We start from the raw sequence: 24,689 nt of genomic DNA, 5'->3' as shown, positions 1-24,689 counted from the left end.
GAAGTGTCTGTCAGAGCCCGAGACCGGGGAGAAGAGATGGTGGAAGAAGATTGGAAAATTTAAAGTCTATATATAGAAATATTGTAAAATTAATGAGTGACAGGAAAAGGTTGGAATGAATTATTATGGCCTTAGTAGAAATGCTATAAGGAGTTAAGTTTAAATAAGTATACCAATTTTAATGGAAATAAGATTAAAAATATGTTAAGACATTTATATGATAGAAAATGGAGAAAGATGGAAAGGAATTGCTAAAACAATTAATGGAAGTGGAATACAAAGAGGGAGGTGAGAGGAGGTCGATGATATAAGGGAATGAAAGTTAGAATATGGAAAAGGAATGATGTATGTTTTTAAATTATTTTTGTTTTGTTTTGTTTAGTTTATTATGTTGGGTGAGGTGTTGAGGTTGTGTTTTGTATATTGTATTGTATTGTTTTACTTTTTCTTTTTCTTGTTCTTTTTGTTTTGTTTTTCTCTTCTCTTTCTTTTTCCTTTTAAAAAAGCAATAAATATTATTTTTTTAAAAAAAGGTGATCTGGTAATTAAGGTGCCTTGTCGAGGCAAATGTAAGATATATGGCTACTTGTCTGCCATTTGTGGATAGAAGGAAATATAGCTCTTTGTCTCCCATAAAAGGTAATAGGAAATGGGTGTATCTTTTATGATTGGGTCTAGCAAACAGCCAATAGGAATTTCAACCAGGCTGATTGGACAGAGGCAGCCAAAGGAGGAGCAAGGGGGCTGGGTTGAGGAAATATAAGTGCTGGCCATCAGGGCTGGAGTGGGCAGAGCTTTGGTAACCATATACCACTGTGTCTATCATTTATTTGTCTGACAAATAAATTATTAATTTAATTTCTCTATTGCTGCGTTGAATATTTCATTCCAGCTAAGCGTTAACCACAAGCAGGGTGCTACAAAAACACCCTGCCCAGCCCCTCAAATATTTTGTAATTTACATATCCAGAAAATGGGGCTGTTCCAAGTCAGAAGCAAATGAGGACAGAGTTTGCAAACTCTCAGAGGTCAATGAGAGTGTAGTGTGTGAGTGTTTTGAGAGTACAGTGCTTGTCATTCAGAATTGCTTCCTCTTCTGCTATATACCTTTATTGTACAACTTCTGGTCATACAGAAGCAAATCTGCCTTTTAAAAGGGGTTGTGACAAGACTGAGGCAGCCAACAAGATGGCCGAGAAAAAGACAAGTCTTGTGGAAATAATAGAGCACCTTTTTGCTACGCTTCAAGGGGAGGAGAATGAGGAGCTGCTCTTTACTTACAGAGGAGTGCTGTATCCAAAACTTGTTTGTAGTCCTGGGACTTTTGAAGCATTGGAAACCATGGAAGCTAGGAAGGATGATAAGTTGATTGCTGCTTATCCAAAATGCGGTGAGTATCCATCTTTTAATGGCATTAAAGGGGAATGGATTTGGTTACCAATTGATATCTGACCACATACGATTTGTATGTTTATTTCCCCCATGTAATCTGGATTTACAGATTCCATGTTTTGTTGTGCTTTTCATAAATGGTAAATGGGGATTTTGTATGCAAAACCTGCAAACCTGAGCAGCTGACTCCAAAGCGAATAATAAGCTGTCATGTGGAAGTGCCTTCTATTAAAGTTTGAACAAGGAAGCCAGTGTTTATTTGCTACGTCAAATGAACTGAAATGGGTCCCAGGTGAATACATTTTGGGGTGCCTGGATTCACACCTCACTTAGTAGCTGAGCACCCCACAACAGCCATGAGCAGCGACTCAAGGCCCTCTTTTATGTGGAGAGGAGATGTGTGCTTCACAAGTCCTTGGTTACAACCCATCCTCCATGTTATTCAGTGAGGCCTCTGAAATGGTACCTTTTTTGTACTTTGTTCACTTTCTTCTACCTTGTGCCACCTTCTCTGCCATTTTAATCCACTCCTCTGTGACTCTTGTTCCCACCTAATGTCAACTTGCCTGAAAACAAACATGATTTATGGGAAAGGATCCTCACCCTCAGAATCTAATGTAAGTGGCAACTGCTCTTTGTTGCCCCTTTGTTGGATGAAATGTGAAGAAACTCCCTGGATTCTCCCACAATGAAGTTTTTACGCCAAAAGAAAATGTTTTGGGTTTGTTGTTTTTTTCATTTTCAAAGCCTTGACTCTGTACAGTTCTTTTTAAAAAGCTGGGCTGGCCAAGGTGGGGAAGGAACTTTCTCACAAAAGAAGAGAGAATAAAAGTCTGCAGTCTCCAAGGCTTGCGTGGTGGCAACAGCTTTGTTGTGACTTACCTGGTGTGGTCTTATGACCCACCTGCAGGTCCCAATGCACTGGTTGAAGACCTATGATTTAAGTTGACTGCTGTATATGAACATGGCTGTGCATGTGGTTGTGTAAGTTATGCCCTTGTGATTCATATATGTCTCACTTGCTTTTATGTTGCAGGTACTAACTGGGTGCTCCAAATGGTAAATGACATGATTGTTGCAATCCCAAGTTACAAGGACTTGTCACCATCAGAAAACATACAAATGCTTGAATTTGGATTGCCCACAAAAGCTCAGGTTGGCATGATTTCCAAGTTTGTCTAGCAAATGATCAGAACTGACATGTTGTCAAGGTGGTGTCTGCTCTTCTCTATAAACACCCCCTGTTCACTCAGAGAGATATTTACAGTTCTTTATTTACATATGCACAAACAGCAACATTTCCGAATCATGCTTCTGCATCTGAGGAGTCAGATTTGGGGAGTGACTTCTTTCAGCTCCTTCTCCAACACAGCGTAGGTGGGAATCTTGCGAGAGGTCTTTGATCCCTGTGTTTTAACTCTCTCTTGGCCTGTGCCAAGAGAACTCCCTGGTTGGTGGCAGGGAGAGCATCGTAGAGCTCATAGAACATCGTAGAGCCCTGTCACCACTTGACTGCTCTCCTCCTCCTCCTCCCCTGCTTCTTTTGTCATTTCCCTGTACAGTGCTACTTCGGGTTAAGAACTTAATTCGTTCTGGAGGTCTGTTCTTAACCTGAAACTGTTCTTAACCTGAAGCACCACTTTAGCTAACGGGGCTTCCTGCTGCCGCCACGCTGCTGGAGCACGATTTCTGTTCTCATCCTGAAGCAAAGTTCTTAACCCGAGGTAATATTTCTGGGTTAGCGGAGTCTGTAAACTGAAGCATATGTAACCTGAAGCGCATTTCTCCAACACACAAACAAAACTCTGAAGGAAAAACTGTACTTGCCACATTCTGTAATACAGTTTTGTTAATGTCTTCTTTTATATTTACATCAACAACTTTCATTTTTTTAAATAATATTTTTATTAATTTTCTATTTTTACAATCCAATAAAAGCCACAATAATACATTTCCAAATTATAATAAAAACAAGAAAACCAGTTATCCAATGCCAACTTACATATTTTTGGGTGACGTCCCATGTTCTGAAGTTTAGGGAAGGATGATCTAATGTCGTGCTGCAATTCTTAGCTAGTCCAAATAAAACATTTCCGATATTAATCCTTCATTTGTTTTGACAGCAACTGGTCCTGCGACTTTCGTTCGTATTCAAATAATTCATCCATTAATTTAGCAAGAGGGTTAATCCTGTGCAGTTATGTGTTAAATATTTTTAATTTTCTTATTTGTTCTTCCTGTTGTAATCCAAAGTCCTCAGCAACATGCTTCACTTTTGGTTTCTGCACACAAGCGCAATTCTCAATGCATCACATCCAAGATAAAGAGAAGTCTGGCATTCTACCATTGACCCCAGGCAGATATCCAAAGTTATCTTCTGTGATCTCATTCCAGCTACTAACAAGCTGATACCTCACCAAAACCATAATCCATCCAGTGGCCCTGAGTGAGAACTGCAGTTAATTTTAATACATAACAAATATATTGAGAGAAAATAATGGAGGCTCACCTCACCCAACATGTTGTTGTTGTTTAGTCGTTTAGTCGTGTCCGACTCTTCGTGACCCCATGGACCAGAGCACGCCAGGCACTCCTGTCTTCCACTGCCTCCCGCAGTTTGGTCAAACTCATGCTGGTAGCTTCGAGAACACTAATCAACCATGTCATCCTCTATGGTCCCCTTCTCCTTGTGCCCTCCATCTTTCCCAACATCAGGGTCTTTTCCAGGGAGTCTTCTCTTCTCATGAGGTGGCCAAAGTATTGGAGCCTCAGCTTCACGATCTGTCCTTCCAGTGAGCACTCAGGGCTGATTTCCTTAAGAATGGAGAGGTTTGATCTTCTTGCAGTCCATGGGACTCTCAAGAATCCCCTCCAGCACCATAATTCAAAAGCATCAATTCTTCGGCGATCAGCCTTCTTTATGGTCCAGCTCTCACTTCCATACATCACTACTGGGAAAACCATAGCTTTTACTATACGGACCTTTGTTGGCAAGGTGATGTCTCTACTTTTTAAGATGCTGTCACCCAACATACCGATCCAATCATAGGCGCCGACTCCATGGGGCCTGAGGGGGCCCGAGCCCCCTCAAAAATTCGTTTGGGGGGGCTCTGCCCCCCCAATAATTTAAGAAAATTATTAGTTATATTATGCTTTGTAAAATCACAAAATTATGTTGGTATTTTTTATTTTCCTTGTTTGACGATAGTTACCTTTTAAAATACATTCAGTAATGAGTTAAAACAAAGCCACTCCCGATCTCGACCCATCAACAATCTCGCCTAGCTCATTAATATTCACCGCCCACGGCGGCAGCCAATTGGCTGCCGCAAAGGGCGGGCCCTCACAGGTTCACTTAAGGTCGGGGCACCCGGGGCTCGCCCCTTTCGTTCCCCCAGCAGCAGCGGTTTGGAGGTCTTGGGCCCCCCCAATATTTTTTATAAGTCGGTATGGGCCCCCGCCCCCCCAATATTTTTTATAAGTCGGTATGGGCCCCCGCCCCCCCAATATTTTTTCTAAGTCGGCGCCCCTGGATCCAATTATGACGAAAGTCCTTCTCCACATCGAAACCTTGGCACTCAGTGGCTGATCCAATTAGCAGGTTATCTTATCTCCTCTAGTTCAGAGCATCCCTGTTAATTAAGTCCAAATTTCATCTTAAAAAACAGAGTACCTCTGCTCATGGTGACCGCTTTTGAGAGTTCCTGATATACGCAGTGCAATGCACCCAATGTCCCCTGCCCCCCCCATTCCTTTGGAACGGGCGGTAGGTATCAGATGATCTGCGGGTGAAGCTAGCCCCCCCCTTTTTGCAAGGATAATTACTCCCATATTATCCTCAATTAGCCTCGCAGAAGGGCGCCGCTGGCATGGGCACAGCTGTTCACCATGGCAGTCAGTGCCGGAAGCCGATGTTAACAACTTTCAGACTCTCTCTACTTCAGTGATCATATGTACTTTATTAATAATTATTATTTGGATCCGAATCATGTCTTTAGGTTAGGTAAAGGGGGGAGGGAGAGAGGTGAATACTTAGAATCAAAGAATTGTACAACTTGAAGAGACCTAAATGGTCATGTACTCCAAACCTCTTTGTACAGTTTGTTATTCTTCTTCTGTCAATATGTAACTCAAAGGCCCCCCCCCCCCATTATAAAGCTCAATAAAAAGAAGAGGAAAAACAACCCCTCTAGATCCTGAAACAACAACAGGGTAACATTCCTCTAATTCTTATTCTAGGACATGGACAAGCAGCCTTCTCCACGTATTTTTGCTACACATTTTCATTATGATAATATTCCCAAATCTTTTTTTGAGAATAAGGTGAAGGTAAGTGACTACCGTAGCTTCACTACTATTATGAATGCCTAATACTCTAACAGCATTTAATCACAACACTGAGTACTTAATATAGGTATCTTAATTTGACAGCTCTTGTCATATTGTCAAAGCAAATTCTACATCAGTTGGCCCTAAATCCAGGCTAACAGAGCATCCCAACCCTCCCTCGGACTGGGCTGAAGATTTGTGTGAGGACGGAGCAGAGTTGTTCCTCTGTGCGGCTCTCCTGGCTGGTTTGGATTGCGCTCTCCTGCTTTGGCTTAGTTACTCATGACTAAACCCATTGATTTCAATGGGACCTGGGTACAACTAAATCTGGACCCACTGCATTCTTTGCATAGCTGGAGGCAAAGGTGCTCCTTTATCTGTAATCTGTGTGTGAGGTAAGGGACCTTTGAAACTGTTCTCTTCACATGCGGGTCTGTCACAGTTCTGTTTCAGGCATAGGCAAACTCGTCCCTCCATATGTTTTGAGACTACAATTCCCATCATCCCCGATGACTAGTCCTGTTAGCTATGGATGTTGGGAGTTGTAGTCCCAAAACATCTGGAGGGCTGTTTGCCTATGCCTGTTCTGTTTCATGAGCCAAACCATAGAATAATGTAGACAGTCTCCTTCCTCCGTCTTCTTCCTCAGAATTAGATACTCAGGTTTACCTGGGGGAAATTCCAAAAAGGGAACTATAAAGCAAAAGCCATCCCCCAAGTCTCTCCAAGGCAAAGTGTTATTGGAAGTGATATCTACTCTGCTAAACTTCCTGCCTTTTGTTGTGACAGTCTGTTATATCCCAGAAACACAAGTCTCTCCCCACAACCAGTTTAAGCGAGATGGGCAAGAACAGAGAACATTTTAAGACACCAGCTTTTTCAGCATTTCAATTTCAGTTAGCACTGATATGTTACTTTCAGTACACTATGTCCGCAACCTATATTCTGGGGATCGCACTTAGTGCCAAAATTGTATATACTCAAAACACTTTGGGTTCAATGGTAGTTGGGACTGCTGAAGTCATTTTCCCCAGAGCCCTGCGCCTCCTTTTAATTTAATAAAATACTTTGCCAATTCCATAATAATATTAATAATAATAATTTATTACTTATACACTGCTAATATGGCTGGGTTTTCCCAGACACTCTGGGCGGCTTCCAACAAGAGATTAAAAATACGGTAAAGCTAAATGAGCGTCACTTGCAGGCTTACTGTATATAAATACTGTTGACTTGCAACTTGTCTGCATTTAACTTGTGCAATAACAGCTTTAATTGTTTGGCCAGCATGCAATGGCACAAATTAAACGCATGCTCAGCAAAGAGCTGTAAAACACTTTCTGTGCTAAGTTTTCCTGTCACAGAAAGAGCTTTTAAGCTCTCAGCCTTTCTTACTGGGCTCTGGGAAGGTTTTGCATGGGCTCCTGGAGGCTCCTGGGAGAAATTGTGGGAGCCCTGTGTGAGAGGCTCCCTTCCAGAGCAAGGCACGGAGCTTAAAAGCTCTGCCTTAGGCAGCGGCGTAGCGTGGGTTATCAGCACCCGGGGCAAGGCAAGTAATTTGCGCCCCCTAACCCGGGGCAAGGCAAGTAATTTGCGCCCCCTAACCCGGGGCAAGGCAAGTACAGTAATTTACTCTCCCAAGCAGCAGCAGTGAGGCTTCTCTTTCCCCTGCGCTCTCCCGGAGCTGCCTCTTTTGTTTCCTTTTTTCCCTTTCTCCAAGGCTTTTCGCTTTCTCTCCTTAAATGATTCCCCCTCCACACCACGGCGTTTCCTGGCTGCTCCGCCCCCCTTCCCCTCTCTCTCCTCCTCGCTCTGCTTGCCTTGCCCTGCCCTGCCCTGCCTGAGGGCGCCCTGAGGAGACTCCGCTCTCCTTTTTGACCAGGCGAGGTGGAAAAAAGGGGGGAAAGTCTCTTCCCGCCCCCTTGCCAGACTCCCTGCTCGGCTCGGCTCGCTACCCAGAAGGCAGGCCAGTGGAGAGAGAGCCGCAATTACCATAAAGCTCCTCTCCCTCCGCTTCGCCAAGCTGTCAAAGCCCGGCAGCAGCGGCAACGGCAGCAGCAGGCGCAGCCAGACCCCCGCCAGCCAGCCAGCCAGCCAGCCAGCCCGGCTTCCTCTCCTTTTTTTGCCCGTGGCAGAAGGCTTTGCTCTCCCCCTTCTGCGACCTCCTCGCCAAGCCGAGCGAGCGCGGGCTCCCTAACCCGTGGATTTTAGTAGGGGCAGAGAGCTGCTAGTGCGAGTGCGCCCCCGCCCAAGTTGCGCCCGGTGCGGCCGGCACCCCTGGCACCCCCCACGCTACGCCACTGGCCTTAGGTAGGGGCCAATGGCGTCCTTGATGTGTCAGCTCCAGAAAGCTGTTTGCACAGGGGAGATTCCAACAAAATCTAATCTCTCTTTCTTTCTTTTTAAATAGATGTTGGTAGTATTTCGAAACCCCAAAGATGCCGCTGTATCCTATTACCATTTTTACAACAAAAACCCTGTTCTTCCAGATGCCAGTTCTTGGGATGATTTTTTTCAAAAGTTCATGAGTGGCGAAGGTAGGTTAAAAGTTCTCACATTCTGTATTTCTGAAACTTCCCTCAAAGTATTTGTGTAGAGCTTCTGTTCAGATGAAAGGCAAACAAGTTTCAGATCACCAGGACTCTTGATTCAGATCATCAGGACTCTTGATTGCAGGGAAAAGCCCAGTCGATATTTCTTTTACTCAGACTTGCATCATCAGTAGTTGTCCTCCAGATAGTGGTAGATAGCCAGACTCATCACTGATGGGTGATATGAATTTAGGCATCTTTTCAACACCTGATGATTTGTGTACAGATTTTACATGTCATAAAAATGGCTGGTGTTTATCAGTGTTGGGTTAAACGGAATGAGCAAAGTGTTGTATTCTCATTGTACGATATGTGCACCTTTTGCCAGCAACTGATGTCATTTTTGTTTTTTATTTCCCCCTGGCTATGAAATATGCTGTTTGCATTTCATTTCAGTTTGTTGGAAGTCCTACTTTGACCATGCACTTGCTTGGGACAAACATATGGATGACGAAAATATCATGATCATCACATTTGAAGAGCTGAAAGAAGTGAGCATTCTTAGAAATTGAGATAATGATTTTGTTGTGCCTTCATTTTCTTAGATGGCCTAATCTAGCTGTATGTGGAAATTAAGACAGGTGTATTGATGGTTGTTGAATTGGTAAAGGGAGAGGCATTGTTTTGCTTTTCTCTTTCTGCTCCCTTTCCCTCCCTCCTCATTGCCTTTAGTTTTCTTTTCCTGTAGTTAACCTGTAGTTAATAATTATTAGAAATGCATTCATTTTTCCTCATTCTTGTTATGGAATGAGGTCCTCATCGATATTTTTTTTTTGGGGGGGGATGGTAATCTAAATTAAATGGAGGCCTAAATACAGATCAGATTGTGTTTTAGGTCCCCCCCCTCTCTCTCTCTCTGTGTGTGTGTGTGTGTGTGTCCCCAGCTGCAACCTCTCCAATCTCCCATGCCAGATTTAGGTTGAAAAACTTTCTGCTGGCTCCAAAAGAAGGTTTTAAAAAACTAAATTGTCATGCTGGGCGGGGGAAGGGATGCTGCAATCTGATAATCCATCTATATGTTATTATTTTGCACTTCCCAGTTTCAAATAAGAAAAGAATGTTAGTTAAACGTTTATCCTTTTGTCCTGGTTATATAGTAGCTATTGCTTTTATTACACCACCCCCTTTTATCATAATTCATTGGAACAATCAAGGGCATAATGAACTTGCCACTTCTCTGGTCTTCACCAAAAGCCTGGTCCTCTGTGCCCCCCCCCCTTGAGAGGGGGATCGAATGGGGCAAGCCCCCTTTTGTCTGAGGTTTGGAAGTTCTTACTTAGCATGCTGCTGTCCTTTCTGCTGTGTTTCTGCCAGTGTTATATTTTGAATTTTCTTCTGCAACTGTTTTTCTTAAGAGCATGAGTAGTGTGTGCATGTGTGCACTTGTGTGTGCATGCGCATTTGGTTTTTGTTTGTTAAGTAGGTTTGGATATTTCAAATAAAAGAAAAATTACAGTTCTGCAGTTCATTAAATACTAAGCATACCAATATGCCAGTCTGATTAAGTATTGTGGTGTAATCTTTCTGGGTGTGCTCGTTCACAGGCTAACTAAGTTTATCAGAAGTAGTGTTCCAAACTTTTAATCATCTCAAACATTTCTGAGTTAAAAGGAATATACTGTAAATGATTAAACATGACACGCTGGAAATGGAAAAAAAAATGGGTAGCAGAAATCTACCCAGCAGAAATCTGGGGGGGAAATGCTTTTCAAATCTAAGCTACAGAAGCAAATGAAAAGTTGTAAATGATGTGCCTTTGCTGAGACAATGTTTCTGTACCTTTCACGCTACACTTATTTTGCTAATATCAAATGCACCTTTTTAGAATAGCTAAAGCACTTTCACTTATGAATATATTTATTCAGATGTTTAGCCTGCCCCATTCTTGAATCTTAGGGCTGATTCTAACTTAGAAATCTACCTTAGTACCAAATATATTTATGAAGTCAAAACTAACTTTATTGTTATTTTCCAGAATCTTTACGAAGGAGTGAAGCGAATAGCTGACTTTTATGAACTACCTCTGTCTGATGAAATGATTAAGTCTGTTGCAGAGAACTCTACCTTCCAAGCAATGCGGAGCAAATCTGAAGAAACACATGGTATACTTGCTCCTGTCATTTTCAGGAAAGGTAATATTGCTTTTATGCCACTAATTTACACTGAATTCTCTTTCTTCCAGTAACACAGCGCCATCTAGTGGTGCCATTTATGGGAGGGGGCAACAACTAAACATTATATTTTGTCAATATCTTGAAAATAGGTTTGACCCATTTCCCTCTTCCTCACTCCCATCCCACGTATAGAACCAAAGTTCAAAAACACTAAGAACCTCTATAAATCCTCTGTAAGACCATTTTGCTATAATTAGAACAAGGAAGTCTTCTGGTCCAGAAGAGTTTGCTCATGTCAAATTTTAAATACTTGGCAAAAGTAGAAGCTACTTGTGCTGTGACATCACAGTTTTCTGCATTCTCTCCTACCAATGATATCCAACTATGTAGAGTAAGAGGTATAAAAACCATGAGCCCAGGGCAACTCATGTTTTATTATGTCAATAATCAAACAAGACACTTAAAACTGTGAATGGTGGTCTAAGTGATCTGGGAGTTGGGCCTCCTATTGAACTTGAAAGGTTCTAAGGGGACAAGCATAGGAGTGCACAGTGGATAGATGGAATTCAGTGGGGCTTATTTCCAAGTAGGCTGGGAAAGGAATAATGCCTAAGTGCTCTAACTGTAAACCAATTAGCCACAGTATAAATTACTTCACTGTGTAATTTAAATCACACTATTATTTACAATACTACCACATCATGTTTCTTTAACCAGAACCATTTTGACAGGGATAAGCTTCCAGTTTTGTTTTTGTTTTTCCATTGGTTTCAGACAACAGAATATTTCCACAGATCAAGGCAAGCTTCTCTACTCTTTCTCGTGTTTGCATTTTTCTTGATTGGTGTCAAACTCCCCCCCCCCCTCAAAAAAAAAAAGAATAGTTTTTTTTCACCTGCTGCAAAGATAAGAGACATCTGCAGCAGGTGAGATGGTTTGAGAGTTCTACAAGTTTACAATATACTGAAATTATAATTGTGTTAAATTATCTTATATAGGTACTAGAAGAGTAGTCAGTGCATTACAAGGAAGTTAGAATGATATTTTTAAAATTTTGCCTTAAAAACATGTCAGCCATCATGCTAAGATAATATATTTTATGATGTTTGTGTGTGTGTGCTTCTTTTAATTCTCAAAAATCCCTTAGGCTTCTCTTGGGAGGAAACTGTGTTTGCTTAATAATAATACAGTTGTACCTCAAAAGTCAAACAGAATCCATTCTGGAAGTCCGTTTGACTTCTGAGACATCTGACTTCTAAAGCGCAGCTTCTATTTGGCTGCAGGAAGATCGTGCAGCCAATCAGAAGCCGTGGAAGCCCTGTCTGACGTTTGTCTTCCAAAAGAATGTTCAAAAACTGGAGCACTAACTTCTAGTTTTCGATCGTCCAGGAGCCAAAACATACAAGTTCTGGGGCGTTTGAGAACCGAGGTACGACTGTAATAATGATGAGGATCAGTGGCGTAGCGTGGGTTGTCAGCACCTGGGGCAAGGCAAGTAATTTGCGCCCCCTAACCCGTGGATTTGTGCCCCCTAACCCGTGGATTTGCCCTAACCCCAGATGTTGCGCCCGGTGCGGCCGGCCCCCCCTGCACCCCCCACGCTACGCCACTGATGAGGATGAGGATGATGGTGATGATGATGATGTTCAAAGAAACAGATATATTTGAAAAAGAAAACCTTGCAACTGCATGCACATGCACACATATACCCCTCAAATGTTTCTGTCACTCACTCTTCACATCCCCAAACAGCCCATTCTGATGCATGCTAGTAATGCTCTTCCTTGCTTAATCCCAAGAAAGGGTGCATAGGGTTACAGGATGAGAAGCATGATAGTACACCCTTCTGCTTTCACATTCCAAAACCATAAATCTGATCTGTGAACCTCTACATAGGGAGGCATATATAGTGAGATTCATTTTTCATTGTTTCTTTATAGGTGCTGTGGGTGACTGGAAGACTTTGTTCACTGAAGCTCAGAGCCGGGAAATGGATGCAAAATTTGAAGAGTGCTTAGCAGGAACTAAACTGGGTGCAAAGCTGAAATATGACCAATATTGTAAATTTTAAACCTTTGGATTTGGAGGTTATTATCTGAAGCCTTTTGGTTAAGAATAAAATGATGTTTAAGTGCTAGATACATCTATGCACAGAAAATTTTTAAAAATGCTCTCAGTCTTTTTTGCTTTAAAATCATGCAATCAAATCCTTAACATACTAAATGGGAAGATTAGGAAGACCTGCTATGAAATATATTTGGGGCGATTTTCCCCCATAGAAAGCGCCCTGCTGAGCCCCGCAAATATTATGTAATTTACATTTCCAGAAAATGGGGCTTTTCCAAGTCAGAGGCAAATGAGAACACGGTTTGCAAACTTTCAGAGGTAAATGAGAGCATAGCGTGCGAGTATTTGTGATTCAGAATTGCTTCATCTTCTGCTATATACCTTGTGCAACTTCTGGTCACACAGAAGCAAATTTGCCTTTTAAAAGGGGTTTTGACAAGGCTGAGGCAGCTAACAAGATGGCCCAGAAAAGGTCAGGACTTGTGGAAGAATTAGAGAATCTTTTAGCTACGATTCAAGTGGAGGAGAATGAGGAGCTTCTGTTTACTTACAGTCTTTTTTGCTTTAAAATCATGTAATCAAATTCTTAACATACTAAATGGGAAGAGGATGAAGATCTGCTATGAAATATTTCTGGGGTGGTGATCTCTTCTTTAATGGCTATGTCCTACTTCAAAAGATATGCTGTACTTGTTTAACCTTCTCAATCATATTGTGGAGCCAAAACCCACAGTCCCATTTTGGCATACACAGTCTATGCCAACAACACTGACCCACCTTGTTGCAAAGATGACTGAGGTACTCTCTGCAACATGCTTTGTAAGCACCTATAATACTTAACATTTACTTATTTCAACAAAACATCTGTCCTCAAAGACAGCGATCCTAGTCCCACACCTCACAACTGTCTACATGCACACCATACATTTAAAGCACATGGCTCCCCCAAAGAATCCTGGAAACTATGGTTTACACCCCACCGCACTACAATTCCCAACACCCTTAACAAACTGCAATTCCTAGGATTCTTTGAGAGGAAGTCATGTGCTTTAAATGTATGGGCTGGATGTAGAATCGCAGGTGTATTTAATTCTCACAGCAACTGGCAAAGGCGTAACTCCTGATAGAAGCTTACCAGGCAGTGCGTGGGGGTCCTGAATGTTTGAATGGTCTTCATAGTAACAACAAATGTAGAAAGCTACCATGGCAAAGTATGGTAGGTGTGGGGAATCGTTGACCCTCTAGATGTTGCTCCCACCATCCTTAGCTATTGGCTGTGCTTGCAGCAACATCTGAAAAGACAAACATTCCCCACACCTGAAGTAATGGCAGATTAAGCCACCTAACGCCATAGGCGTGCTCAATGGCGTCGCAATGGGGGGGGCGGTGAGCCCCGGGTGCCGTGTCTGGGGGGTGTCAAGTAGGAACCCTGCGGGGGCTTGCCATCGCACAGCCACAGTCGCATGTGGAGGATCCTCTGTTCGTGGCTGCAGCCGCAAACAGAGGATCCCAGTGCCAGCGGCAAACCGCTATGTACAGCGCATGTGCAGTGTTGCACGCATGCGCTGTACGTGACATGTGCTGTACGTAGCGGTTTGCCGCCCCCAGGTGTCACGACGCCTTCGTTCGCCCCTGGGCATGCCACTGAGATGGAAGACAGCTAGGATCCCTAATCCCATTACTCAAGCCATTTCCGGCAAGACATCCATTCATTCATTTCTATGCTGCTTCATAATTCTAAGAAGAAGAAAACCTCCAAGAGGTTTACGGCCTACATTAAACTATCAAAGAAAGCAATGCAAAATAAAACACTGCAGAGGAAAGTCAAGTTATAAAGCATGCATTCAAAGCAACATAATTAAACGAAGACATCACCATAACCGTTGCAAAATAACACTTTATAAAAGGGAGTCAGATAAAATTGAATGACCAATGATTCAGTCAGGTATGCCCCGACTCCCCGATGCCTCTGAACAAGAACCCCTTTTGAGGAGCAGTTATAAAAACAACCGGGGGGTGGGGTGAGACTCCACTAGTGACCAAGCTGGGCTGTGAAGATACCAGGCTGGAAACTCCAATGATGGAACTGGTTTTTCTTGTTGGGCGATATTCACCTAAAAACCCCACCAGTGGAAGCCCTGTGCAAAGACTTCTGCCTGCAAAGCAAGGCTTTCCCCTCTCTCTTTCCCCCACGCACCCCCATGCCCTTTCCAAAATTTGTTGCGGGGGGAGAACCAGGTGAAGGAGAGGAGGGATTGTTCTGTCTGGCAAACTGAAATGCTTGTGCTGATGGAACAATCTAAAGAGTGTGACATTGAATTTGTTATGTGTAGACTCTTCAGATATAAAAGCATGAGAAGAGTTACAGTTATATGCAGGCCAGTTTGGCATATTGGCTAGCATAGCAGAATGTCTCACCAGATAACGTGTGTTTTTAATTGTGTTTTTAATATTTTATTGCGAGCCACCCAGGGTGTCTGGGGAAACCCAGCCAGATGGGCCGGGTATAAATTATTATTATGTTGTTGTTGTTGTTGTTGTTGTTGTTGTTGTTGGCGAACATAGCAGACGACACAGCGATTCCTCCAGAGCAGCTCTTTACTTGCAAGCTGGACAGAACTGAACAGCAAACAGCTCAGCCGGCCTGCTTTTATAGGCAGCCGGCTGTCAACATTGTAGCAACAACAACCCAGAGTTTCGCGCCTAAAATAACTGACGTGGACCTGAGTGAAAACTATCTACAGACCTGAGTGAAAACTATCTACAGTATCCCCCTGCTGGCCCAGGGTGAAACTTCACTACATAACACCCCTCCCCACCGAGATAAGGCGTTAGTTACAATTGTAATGGTTTCCTTATATACAGCACTACGCATAATGGTTCAGTTAGGCACAAAAGCATATCGGTTACATTTCCCATACTTAGATCAACAGTGATACATGTCCAACAACATAGTCCTTTAAATAAGTTGGGTGCTTGGAAACTCTGCCAGACCGCCGGGGACTGGTAGCCAAGTCCGGAGGGCCACACAGTTCTTGCTGAGGCTGTGGTGCGACCCTAGGTGGCGTTGAAACCAAATCCCCTGGATCCGCTGCTGTGGGTGGAGCCTCCGCAAGTGGAGTGGTCTGAGTCTGTGGTAAGTCTGGCAGACCCTCTGAAGCGGCTTGGTTCGGCTCTATGCTGGCAGTTTGCGAGGGAGGTGTAGGTGGAGCCTTGCCATCTGTAAGTGTCTCTTCTGGAGCCACAAGTGCAGTTGGGGGCACCACGGTAGTGTCCAAGTCCCCAACCCTGCGCCTAAGCTGGCCTATGTGCCGGCGCCACAAGCGTCCGTCTTCGAGTGCCACCTGGTACGAGCGAGGTCCAGTGACTCCCACTACTGTGGCTGGCACCCAAGGAATGTCCCCCACATAGTTCCGGGCAAAGATCTGGTTTCCTGGGACAAATGACTGTGGCGCGTTGGCACAGCCTGGGGGTTCAGCCACAGGAAAGTCCAGGTGCAGCCGGTTGAGCAGTGACCTGAGGCGGCAGCCCATAAGCAGTTCAGCAGGACTCCGCCCTGTGGCCGCATGAGGGGTGATGTGTTGCACGAACAAGTATTCGGCGACCCGCTCGTGCCAGTCTCCCCGGTCCAGGCGCGCCAGTGCCTCTTTTGCCGAGCGCACCATTCTCTCCGCTTGCCCGTTGCTGGATGGATGAAAGGGTGCCGTTAGGGCATGGCGGATGCCCAGTCCCAAAAGATACCGCTCAAACGTGCCTGACGTGAACTGCGGTCCGTTGTCGGAGACAAGGACATCAGGACACCCATGCGTTGCAAACAGGCCTCGCAGCACCCGGATGACGGCCTCGGTAGTGGTGGAGGGCATCAGGGCCACCTCCAACCATTTGGAATAGGCGTCCACCACTACCATAAAGGTCCGGCCGTGAAAGGGGCCAGCCAGATCGATGTGCACCCTCGACCAGGGTGTCTTTGGCGTCTCCCAGGTGTGTCCCTTACTTGCCGGTGGTGCAGGCCTCGACTCTTGGCACGCTTGACAGGCGGACACCCAGGCAGTGATGGCATCGTCCATATTAGGCCACCAGACGTAACACGGAGCCAACGCCTTCATTTTGACAATTCCCGGGTGGCCAACGTGCAGAGCCTCCAGGACGCGCTGACGGAGTCCCTGGGGAATCACGACGCGGTCTCCCCACAGCAGACAGCCGCGATGAGCCGAGAGTTCATGATGTCTGGTTGCGAAGGGCTGGAACTCCGATGCAAAAGGCCCTTGTGGTCACCCCCTCCACACCCAGTTGAGCACCTGGCTGATGGTGCGATCCTGGGCAGACGCGGAGGCCACAGTGGCAGTCGATACAGGCGTTGCCGGAAGATCCTCAATCAGGAGGAGCGATGAAGCTGGAGCCGGGTCTTCCACAAATGCTGGAAGAGGGCAACGGCTGAGGGCGTCGGCATGGCCCATCGATTTCCCCGGGTGATGGACGAGCTGGTAGTGGTAGGCAGCCAGGAAAACAGTCCATCGCAGCATGCGTGGCGAGAGGACCGGTGGAGTTGGACGATCACCGGTGAGGAGGCCCAGGAGTGGCTTGTGGTCAGTGATGAGGTCAAAAGTCCTGCCATAGAGGTATTCATGGAACCTCTTCACTCCAGCCACAAGTGCCAGTGCCTCCTTGTTGAGCTGGCTGTAATTCCGTTCCGTCAGAGATAGCGTCCTGGAAAAGTATGCAAGCGGTGCTTCTCTTCCGTCTGGAAAACGGTGACTAAGGACAGCACCAATGCCAAAAGGTGAGGCGTCGCAGGCAAGGACCAGCGGCTTGGATTCACTGTACTGTACCAGCACATAGTCCGATGAAAGGAGAGCCTTGACTGCGTTGAAGGCCGCCGTCTCCCAATGACCCCAGGCCCAAGGCGTCTTTGTGCTAAGGAGTCGGTGAAGAGGCTCAGCCACTGTGGCTTTGTGGGTGTGATGACCTGGGAATCCGATTCAGAGGCTGAACCAGAGGAATCCCAGCCTGCACAGGAGTCCCCGCCTCCAGGGCCGGCTGAAATGGGGCAGGGCCTTGATTCTGAAGCGCCTGCACCTGTGCCGGATTCCCAGGAGCAGGCACCAGGTGATTCCACTCTGGCTCCAGAGGTGGTTGAGGACTCAGTGCCTGCAGGTGAGTCTCCCCCTGGGCCCAGTAACCCTTCAGCGTCTCCTGAACTGCAGAGGCTCAGGGCAGAGAGGCGAAGGGAACTGGTTTCTCCCAGGAGGAGTGCTCGCCTTAAGGCCAAGAGAGGCGGGTCTCCTGGGGGCCGGGACCGCCCCTGGCCTCAGAACAGATAAAGACCAGTCGGCCCGGTCCCAGGTTGTGGGAGCAACGTCGTTGTTGAGTACCTGTTCCTGTCCGGACCCAGACCTGACTCTCCAGTGCTCCTGTCCCCGCCCGGCTTCCTGCTTTGGACCTTGCCCCGCTCCTTGTGGACTGTTCCCAGGCTAGTGACCCAGGGCCGGACTTTGACTACGCCAGCGGTAACCTTTCCCCCGGGACCAGCACAGTGGGGCAGGAACATGTTATAAAAGTTCAGCAGCCCCAGGAACGCCTGCAACTCCGTCTTATTCTTTGGGATGGGGGCCTGCTGGATAGTGCGGATCTTGGATGTGGTCGGGTGAAGGCCGGAGGCGTCGATAAGATAGCCCAGGAACTCTACCTGTGGAACGGCGATCTGGCACTTCTCCTTCTTTACCTTGAGCCCGGCCTCTTGGAACCTGGTCAGCATGGCACGGAGGTGCTCGAACAGCTGCTGGTGTGAGTCTGCGGACACCAAGACGTCATCAAAATATGGTACCACGCCCGGAAGCCCTTGCAGGAGACGCTCCATAAGGCTTTGGAAGATGCCAGAAGCCACACTCACCCCGAATTGCAACTGGTGGCAACGGAATGCCCCTCGGTGGGTGACGATCGTCTGGGCTTCAGCAGTGGCATCATCGACGGGCAGTTGTTGATAGGCTTGGGCAAGGTCCAGCTTAGCGAAGACCTTACCCTCACCCAGGGAATGCAGCAGGTGTTGGACAAGAGGAACCAGATAAGCGTGCTGCTGAAGTGCCTTGTTGATCGTGCACTTGTAGTCAGCGCAGATTCTCACCGTTGCAGATGGATGTCCCGGACCCCGCAGACGATTCAATCCATCAGGGCATCGTCTAAGTCTCGGAACTCGCAGTGCATTACAGCCTGTCGCAGGGCGGTGGTGTAGTTGTTGATTGACTCCCCCTCTGCCTGGTTCCGGTGGTAGAACGCATGGCGGGCAGCAATCTTGGACGGCTTTGGTGCGTAGTGGTTGCGGAGCTTCTCTTGGATCGTGTCCCACGGTGTTGCCTGGACTGCTTCAGGCGCAACCAATGCTCGGGCCGTCTCGAACACCTCAGGCCCACAGATGCTGAGGAATAGGCCCCGCTTACGCTCCTGTGATACTTGTGTCAGCTCGTTGGCTTGGAGGTAGCAGTCGAACCGAGCGAGGTAGGAGTTCCATGATTCAGAGGCTGGCGCAAACGGTGGTAGAGGCACAAGTGAAGCCATGATTCCGATGCCGGCGTGAAGGGCGATGGATGGAACACCGTGCACTAGCCAGAACAGTCAGCTCTGAATTGGTTCTGTTCAGTGATTTTGCTCAGTGATTCAGCTCAGTGATTCAGCTCTGCTCAGAGGTGGCTGCATCTGGCTGTGCTCTGATGTCCATCAATCCCATCCTCGTCGCCAATGTTAGGTTGTGGGCGAACATAGCAGACGACACAGCGATTCCTCCAGAGCAGCTCTTTCCTTGCAAGCTGGACAGAACTGAACAGCAAACAGCTCAGCCGGCCTGCTTTTATAGGCAGCCGGCTGTCAACATTGTAGCAACAACAACCCAGAGTTTCCCGCCTAAAATAACTGACGTGGACCTGAGTGAAAACTATCTACAGTATCCCCCTGCTAGCCCAGGGTGAAACTTCACTACATCATCATCATCATCATCATCATCATCATTATTATTATTATTATTACTGTATTATGAAGAATATGTGTGAAGAGGAAATCAGTTGGGTTGTCTGAGAAATGCTTCCGCCAGGTTAAAAATGTAATAACGGTGAGTAGAAAATGGCTACGGGATAATTTTGCTCTATGACATGGCCTTTAGGTATAAGTAATCATTAACTAGTTTTCAGCTTCTGCTCGGAAGACAAAAAGATAACTTCATTGGTTATGGGGGGAGCAGCAACATCATATTTTGGTGTTCTCAGCATGTTGCCAATGAGATACAACCAATTTGATTTGCAAACCAGAATGTATTAATTCAGGAATATGGGACAAACATTCAGACCCAACCTTTCAGAAATCAAGTCCTTACAAGGTGTCTTAGAGGTAAGAAAGATACATGAATAAAATCACAACTTTATAATATAGGAATCCACTTCCCACAGGGACGTTGACCACCAACTGCCCTGTTAGGAATGGGTTAAAGTTTAGCTGGAATAGGCCACCTAACACCTCCTTTCACAACACCTTTGTCCCAAAAGGGGACTTCACAAAACCTTTGAAAGATTAACCTGATGAATGAAAATGCAGAACGTGGCCAGTTTCAGAGGAGGTTTGGTTTCCTTCAGAAAATATTAGTGACCTGCTATTTGGTAATCCTGTTATATTAAAGCTTTTTGATATGCTGAGAACTTCAGCTGTAAAGCAAACATGTTTTTTTAAGTGACTGGATGCTGCTATGGCCTCGCCAGTTTGATATATACTTACCTTCAGACTTCTCCTTTTGCAAATACTATTTAACACTGCAAAGTATGCAGACTTGTTACCATAATAAAAGTTTGTAAATGTACATGGCAACCCATAAGTACCGGTAGGTCATACTTAGTGTATATGTCTTACTCTCAGGCACTCCTTTACCCGGGAGTAAGTCACATTGAGCACAATAGGGCTTCTGGGAGTCATATATATGTAGGGAGCACGGTGAATGTTTTAATTGTGAAAGATGGACTTTTTAATGTGTACCTACCAAAGTTCTGAGAGACAGGGGTTTCGATATTTTGTATTAAGAAATCCCAAATGTCTGAACAAACATTTAGTTTTATCCTATCTAGAAAGTAAAATAAAGGGGCCACATCTAATTTACCCTCTTTGGCAAAAAAGAGAAAGGGGGAAACAACTGGGTCTGATTGCAATTGGAAACAAACCCTTAGCGAGCTGCTTCAGACCAAATAATTGCACCCACAGAAGAACTCGCATAAGCACAAATGCAACTTTCTCTCCCTCTTCTCCTTGAATGCCCCTCAAATCTGGGGCTTTTTAGTTCCATCATCTCTGAAAGTGGGTAAGTGGCTGCAGAACTGGCAAACACATTTTTACAAATAAGAATTTAAGTTCTCTGACTTTTCCAAGTTTAGTTCCAAGTTTATGTGCCTAGGACTGAGCCATGAAAGAATGCATTTTACTTTGTGTTTTTCACCATGTTTATGATAAAAGTTGGTGTCACAGGGTTCCCAAAGAATCCTAAAAGAAAAAAGGATGCACTCTAATACCATTAGCTACTTAACCTGTCAGAATGGTTTCAGTCTGCTTTTCTTCCCCTACAGAGCTTCTGGTGTTGCAATGTCAAGTGATTTTTTCCTCTGAGAAAGCACCCTGCCCAGCCCTCAAATATTGTGTAATTTACATATCCAGAAAATGGGGCTGTTCCAAGTCAGCGGCAAATGAGAACGAAGTTTGCAAACTCTCAGAGGTCAATGAGAGCATAGCGTGCGAGTGTTTGTGATTCAGAATTGCTTCCTCTTCTGCTATATACTTTTATTGTACAACTTCTGGTCACGCAGAAGCAAATCTGCCTTTTAAAAGGGGTTGTGACAAGGCTGAGACAGTCAACAAGATGGCCCAGAAAAAGGCAATAGAGAATCTTTTAGCTATGCTTCAAGGTGAGGAGAATGAGGAGCTGCTGTTTACTTACAGAGGAGTGCTGTATCCAAAAATTTGTACTCCTGGGACCTTCGAAGCACTGGAAACCATGGAAGCTAGGAAGGACGATAGGCTGATTGTTGCTTATCCAAAATGTGGTGAGTATCCAGCTTTTAATGGAATCAAAGGGGAATGGATTTGGTTACCAATTGCTATCTGACCACATACGATTCATATGTTTCTTTCCTCCATGTAATCTGGATTTACAGTTTCCATGTTTCGTTGTACTTTTCATAAATGGTAAATGGGGATTTTGACTCCACAATGAATAACCTGTTGTGTGGAAGTGCCTTCCGTTAAAGTTTGAACAAGGAAACCAGTGTTTTTTTTTTATACCCAAAATGAACTAAAATGAGTCCCAGGTGAATACATTTTGGGGTGGCTGGATTCCCTCTTTCCTCAGTGGCTGAGCACCCCACAACAGTCATGAGCAGCGACTCAAGGCCCTCTTTTATGTGGAGAGGAGATGTGTGCCTCATAAGTCCTTGGTTACAACCCATCCTCCATGTTATTCAGTGAGGCCTCTGAAATGAAAAGGATAGTCTCTTCCAAAGCCAGGCAGCATGTTACCAACAGCAGGTGGGGAGGAGGCTGCGGCAAGGCTGGGCTGGGGCCAAGTGGGGAGGAAGCTGTCTCACATAAGAAGAGGGAATAAAAGACTGCAGTCTCCATGGCCAGCCAAGGGGCTTGCATGGTGGCAACAGCCATTTAATCTGGATTTATCATTTCCATGTTTTGTTGTGCTTATCAGAAATGGTAAATGGGGATTTTGGAATGTCGTTGAAAACCTACATACATGAGCACCACAATAAATAAGCTGTCATGTGGAAGTACCTTCTGTTGCAGTTAGAGCAAACAAACCTGTGTTGTTCCTTTTTTAATCAGGGGGAGTCACTTCTGAAGGGGTAACTGGAGTATTAGTGAGGGTTTTCTGCTATTTGTTGGCCCTTTGTGGGAGAAGCAGCTCTTACTTTCTCAAATACCTGTGCCCCCTTTTCACCTTCTTTTACTTCCTTTTATCTGCTGGTATTGTCTTTCTGTCTCCCTCTCACTTTCTTTTGTACTTTGTTCACTTTCTTCCACCTTGTGCCATCTTCTCTGCCATTTTAATCCACTCCTCTGTGACTCTTGTTCCCGCCTAATGTCAACTTGCCTGAAAACAAACAGGATACATGGGAAAGGTTCCTCACCCTCAGAATATAATGTAAGTGGCAACTGCTCTTTGTGCCCCTTTGTTGGATGAAACATGAAGAAGCTCCTCGGATTCTCCCACAATGAAGCTTTCATTCCAAAAGAATTGTTTCCCTTCACTTTCAAAGTCTTGACCCTTTACAGTTTGTTTACAGCTTGCATGATGGCGACAGCTTTGTCGTGACTTACCTGGTGTCACCTTGTGACCCACCTGCAGCTCCCAACCCACTGGTTGAAGACCGACGATTTAAGCCGACTGCCATATATGAACATGACTGTGCATTTGGTTGTGCAGCTTATGCTCTTGTGATTCATATATGTCTCACTTGCTTTTATGTTGCAGGTACTAACTGGGTGCTCCAAATGGTAAATGACATGGTAGCCGCAATCCCAAGTTACAAGGACTTACCACCACTAGAAAACCTACAAATGCTTGAATTTGGACTGCCCACAAAAGTTCAGGTAGGGTAAAGGGGGGGGGGAGGGTGAGAAGTGAATACCTAGAATCAAAGAATTATACAACTTGAAGAGATCCAAATGGTCATGTACTCCAAACCCCTTTGTTTAGTTGGTTATTCTTCTGTCAATATGTTACTCAAAGTTGTTGTGTTTTTTTCAAAAAGCTCAATAAAAAGCTCAATAAAAATATAAAATATAAAGCTCAATAAAAAGAAGGGGGGAAACAACTCCTCTAGATCCTGAAACAACAACAGGGTAACATTCCTCTAATTCTTATTCTAGGACATGGACAAGCAGCCTTCTCCACGTATTTTTGCTACACATTTTCATTATGATAATATTCCCAAATCTTTTTTTGAGAATAAGGTGAAGGTAAGTGACTAGCTTCACTACTATTATGATTGCCTAATACTCGAACAGCATTTAATCACAAGAGTGAGTACTTAATATAGGTATCTTAATTTGACAGATCTTGTCATATTGTCAAAGCAAATTCTACATCAGTTGGCCCTAAATCCAGGCTAACAGAGCATCCCAACCCTCCCTTGGACTGGGCTGGAGATTTGTGTGAGGACGGAGCAGAGTTGTTCCTCTGTGCGGCTCTCCTGGCTGGTTTGGATTGCGATCTCCTGCTTTGGCTTAGTTACTCATGACTAAACCCATTGATTTCAATGGGACCTGGGTACAACTAAAATCTGGACCCACTGCATTCTTTGCATAGCTGGAGGCAAAGGTGCTCCTTTATCTGTAATCTGTGTGTGAGGTAAGAGACCTTTGAAACTGTTCTCTTCACATGCGGGTCTGATGAGCCAAGCCACAGAATTATGTAGTCTGTCTCCTTTTCCCCATCTTCTTCCTCAGAATAGATACTCAGTTTTACTTGGGGGAAATTCCAACGAAGGAATTATGAAGCAAAAGCCATCCCCCAAGTCTCTCCAAGGCAAAATGTTATTGGAAGCGTTATCTACTTTTGCTAAACTTCCTGCCTTTTGTTATGGCAGTCTGTTATGTCCCAGAAACACAAGTCTCTCCCCACAACCAGTTTAAGCGAGATGGGCAAGAACAGAGAACATTTTAAGGCACCAGCTTTTTCAACATTTCAGTTTGCACTGATATGTTACTTTCAGTACACTATGTCCGCAACCTATATTCTGGGGATCGCACTTAGTGCCAAAATTGCATATACTCAAAACACTTTGGGTTCAATGGTAGTTGGGACTGCTGAAGTCATTTCCCCATAGGCGCCGACTCCATGGGGCCTGAGGGGGCCCGAGCCCCCTCAAAATTTCGTTTGGGGGGGCTCAGCCCCCCCAATAATTTAAGAAAATTATTACCGTAAATTTCGCTCTATAACACGCAGATTTTTTCTCCTAAAAAGTAAGGGGAAATGTCTGTGCGTGTTATTGAGTGAATGTGTGGTCCCTGGAGCTGACTCGCCGGAGCGCAGGGGCAAAAATCGGCAAAAATCAGGCAAAAATAAGATCGGGCGGGCGGGCAGAGGGAAGGCGGAAGCTGCTGCTTTCCTGCATTCTGCCTCAGGGTCTTACTGCCCACCCTCTTCTGTTGCTGCGTTTGCTCA

At 45.1% G+C, this 24,689-nt stretch overlaps 2 protein-coding genes across 2 annotated transcripts in view; both read left to right on the top strand.

Moving 5' to 3' along the window:
• The first annotated feature begins 922 nt into the window (after positions 1 to 922).
• On the top strand, positions 923 to 12,594 carry LOC309338724 (sulfotransferase 6B1-like). Its single transcript, XM_081856045.1, has 7 exons — positions 923 to 1,390; positions 2,429 to 2,547; positions 5,632 to 5,721; positions 8,132 to 8,258; positions 8,709 to 8,803; positions 10,288 to 10,444; positions 12,367 to 12,594. The coding sequence occupies exons 1-7, from the start codon at positions 1,189 to 1,191 to the stop codon at positions 12,495 to 12,497; spliced, it is 921 nt and encodes a 306-aa protein (XP_081712171.1). The 5' UTR covers positions 923 to 1,188; the 3' UTR covers positions 12,498 to 12,594.
• A 356-nt stretch (positions 12,595 to 12,950) lies between these two features.
• LOC309338656 (uncharacterized protein) overlaps positions 12,951 to 24,689 on the top strand; it is a 39,221-nt gene continuing 27,482 nt past the window's right edge. The window contains exons 1-4 of the mRNA XM_081855978.1: positions 12,951 to 12,975; positions 21,384 to 21,558; positions 22,995 to 23,113; positions 23,393 to 23,482. Coding sequence (XP_081712104.1) covers positions 12,952 to 12,975; positions 21,384 to 21,558; positions 22,995 to 23,113; positions 23,393 to 23,482 — 408 coding nt within the window. The 5' untranslated portion in view covers position 12,951. The remainder of the gene's footprint in view (positions 12,976 to 21,383; positions 21,559 to 22,994; positions 23,114 to 23,392; positions 23,483 to 24,689) is intronic.

The sequence above is a fragment of the Podarcis erhardii genome (genome assembly GCF_964252035.2).
Source record: "Podarcis erhardii genome assembly, chromosome: 3".
NCBI lineage: Eukaryota > Metazoa > Chordata > Lepidosauria > Squamata > Lacertidae > Podarcis > Podarcis erhardii.
The sequence above is the reverse complement of the archived record's forward strand: the minus strand, read 5'-3'. Positions and strand labels throughout refer to the sequence as shown.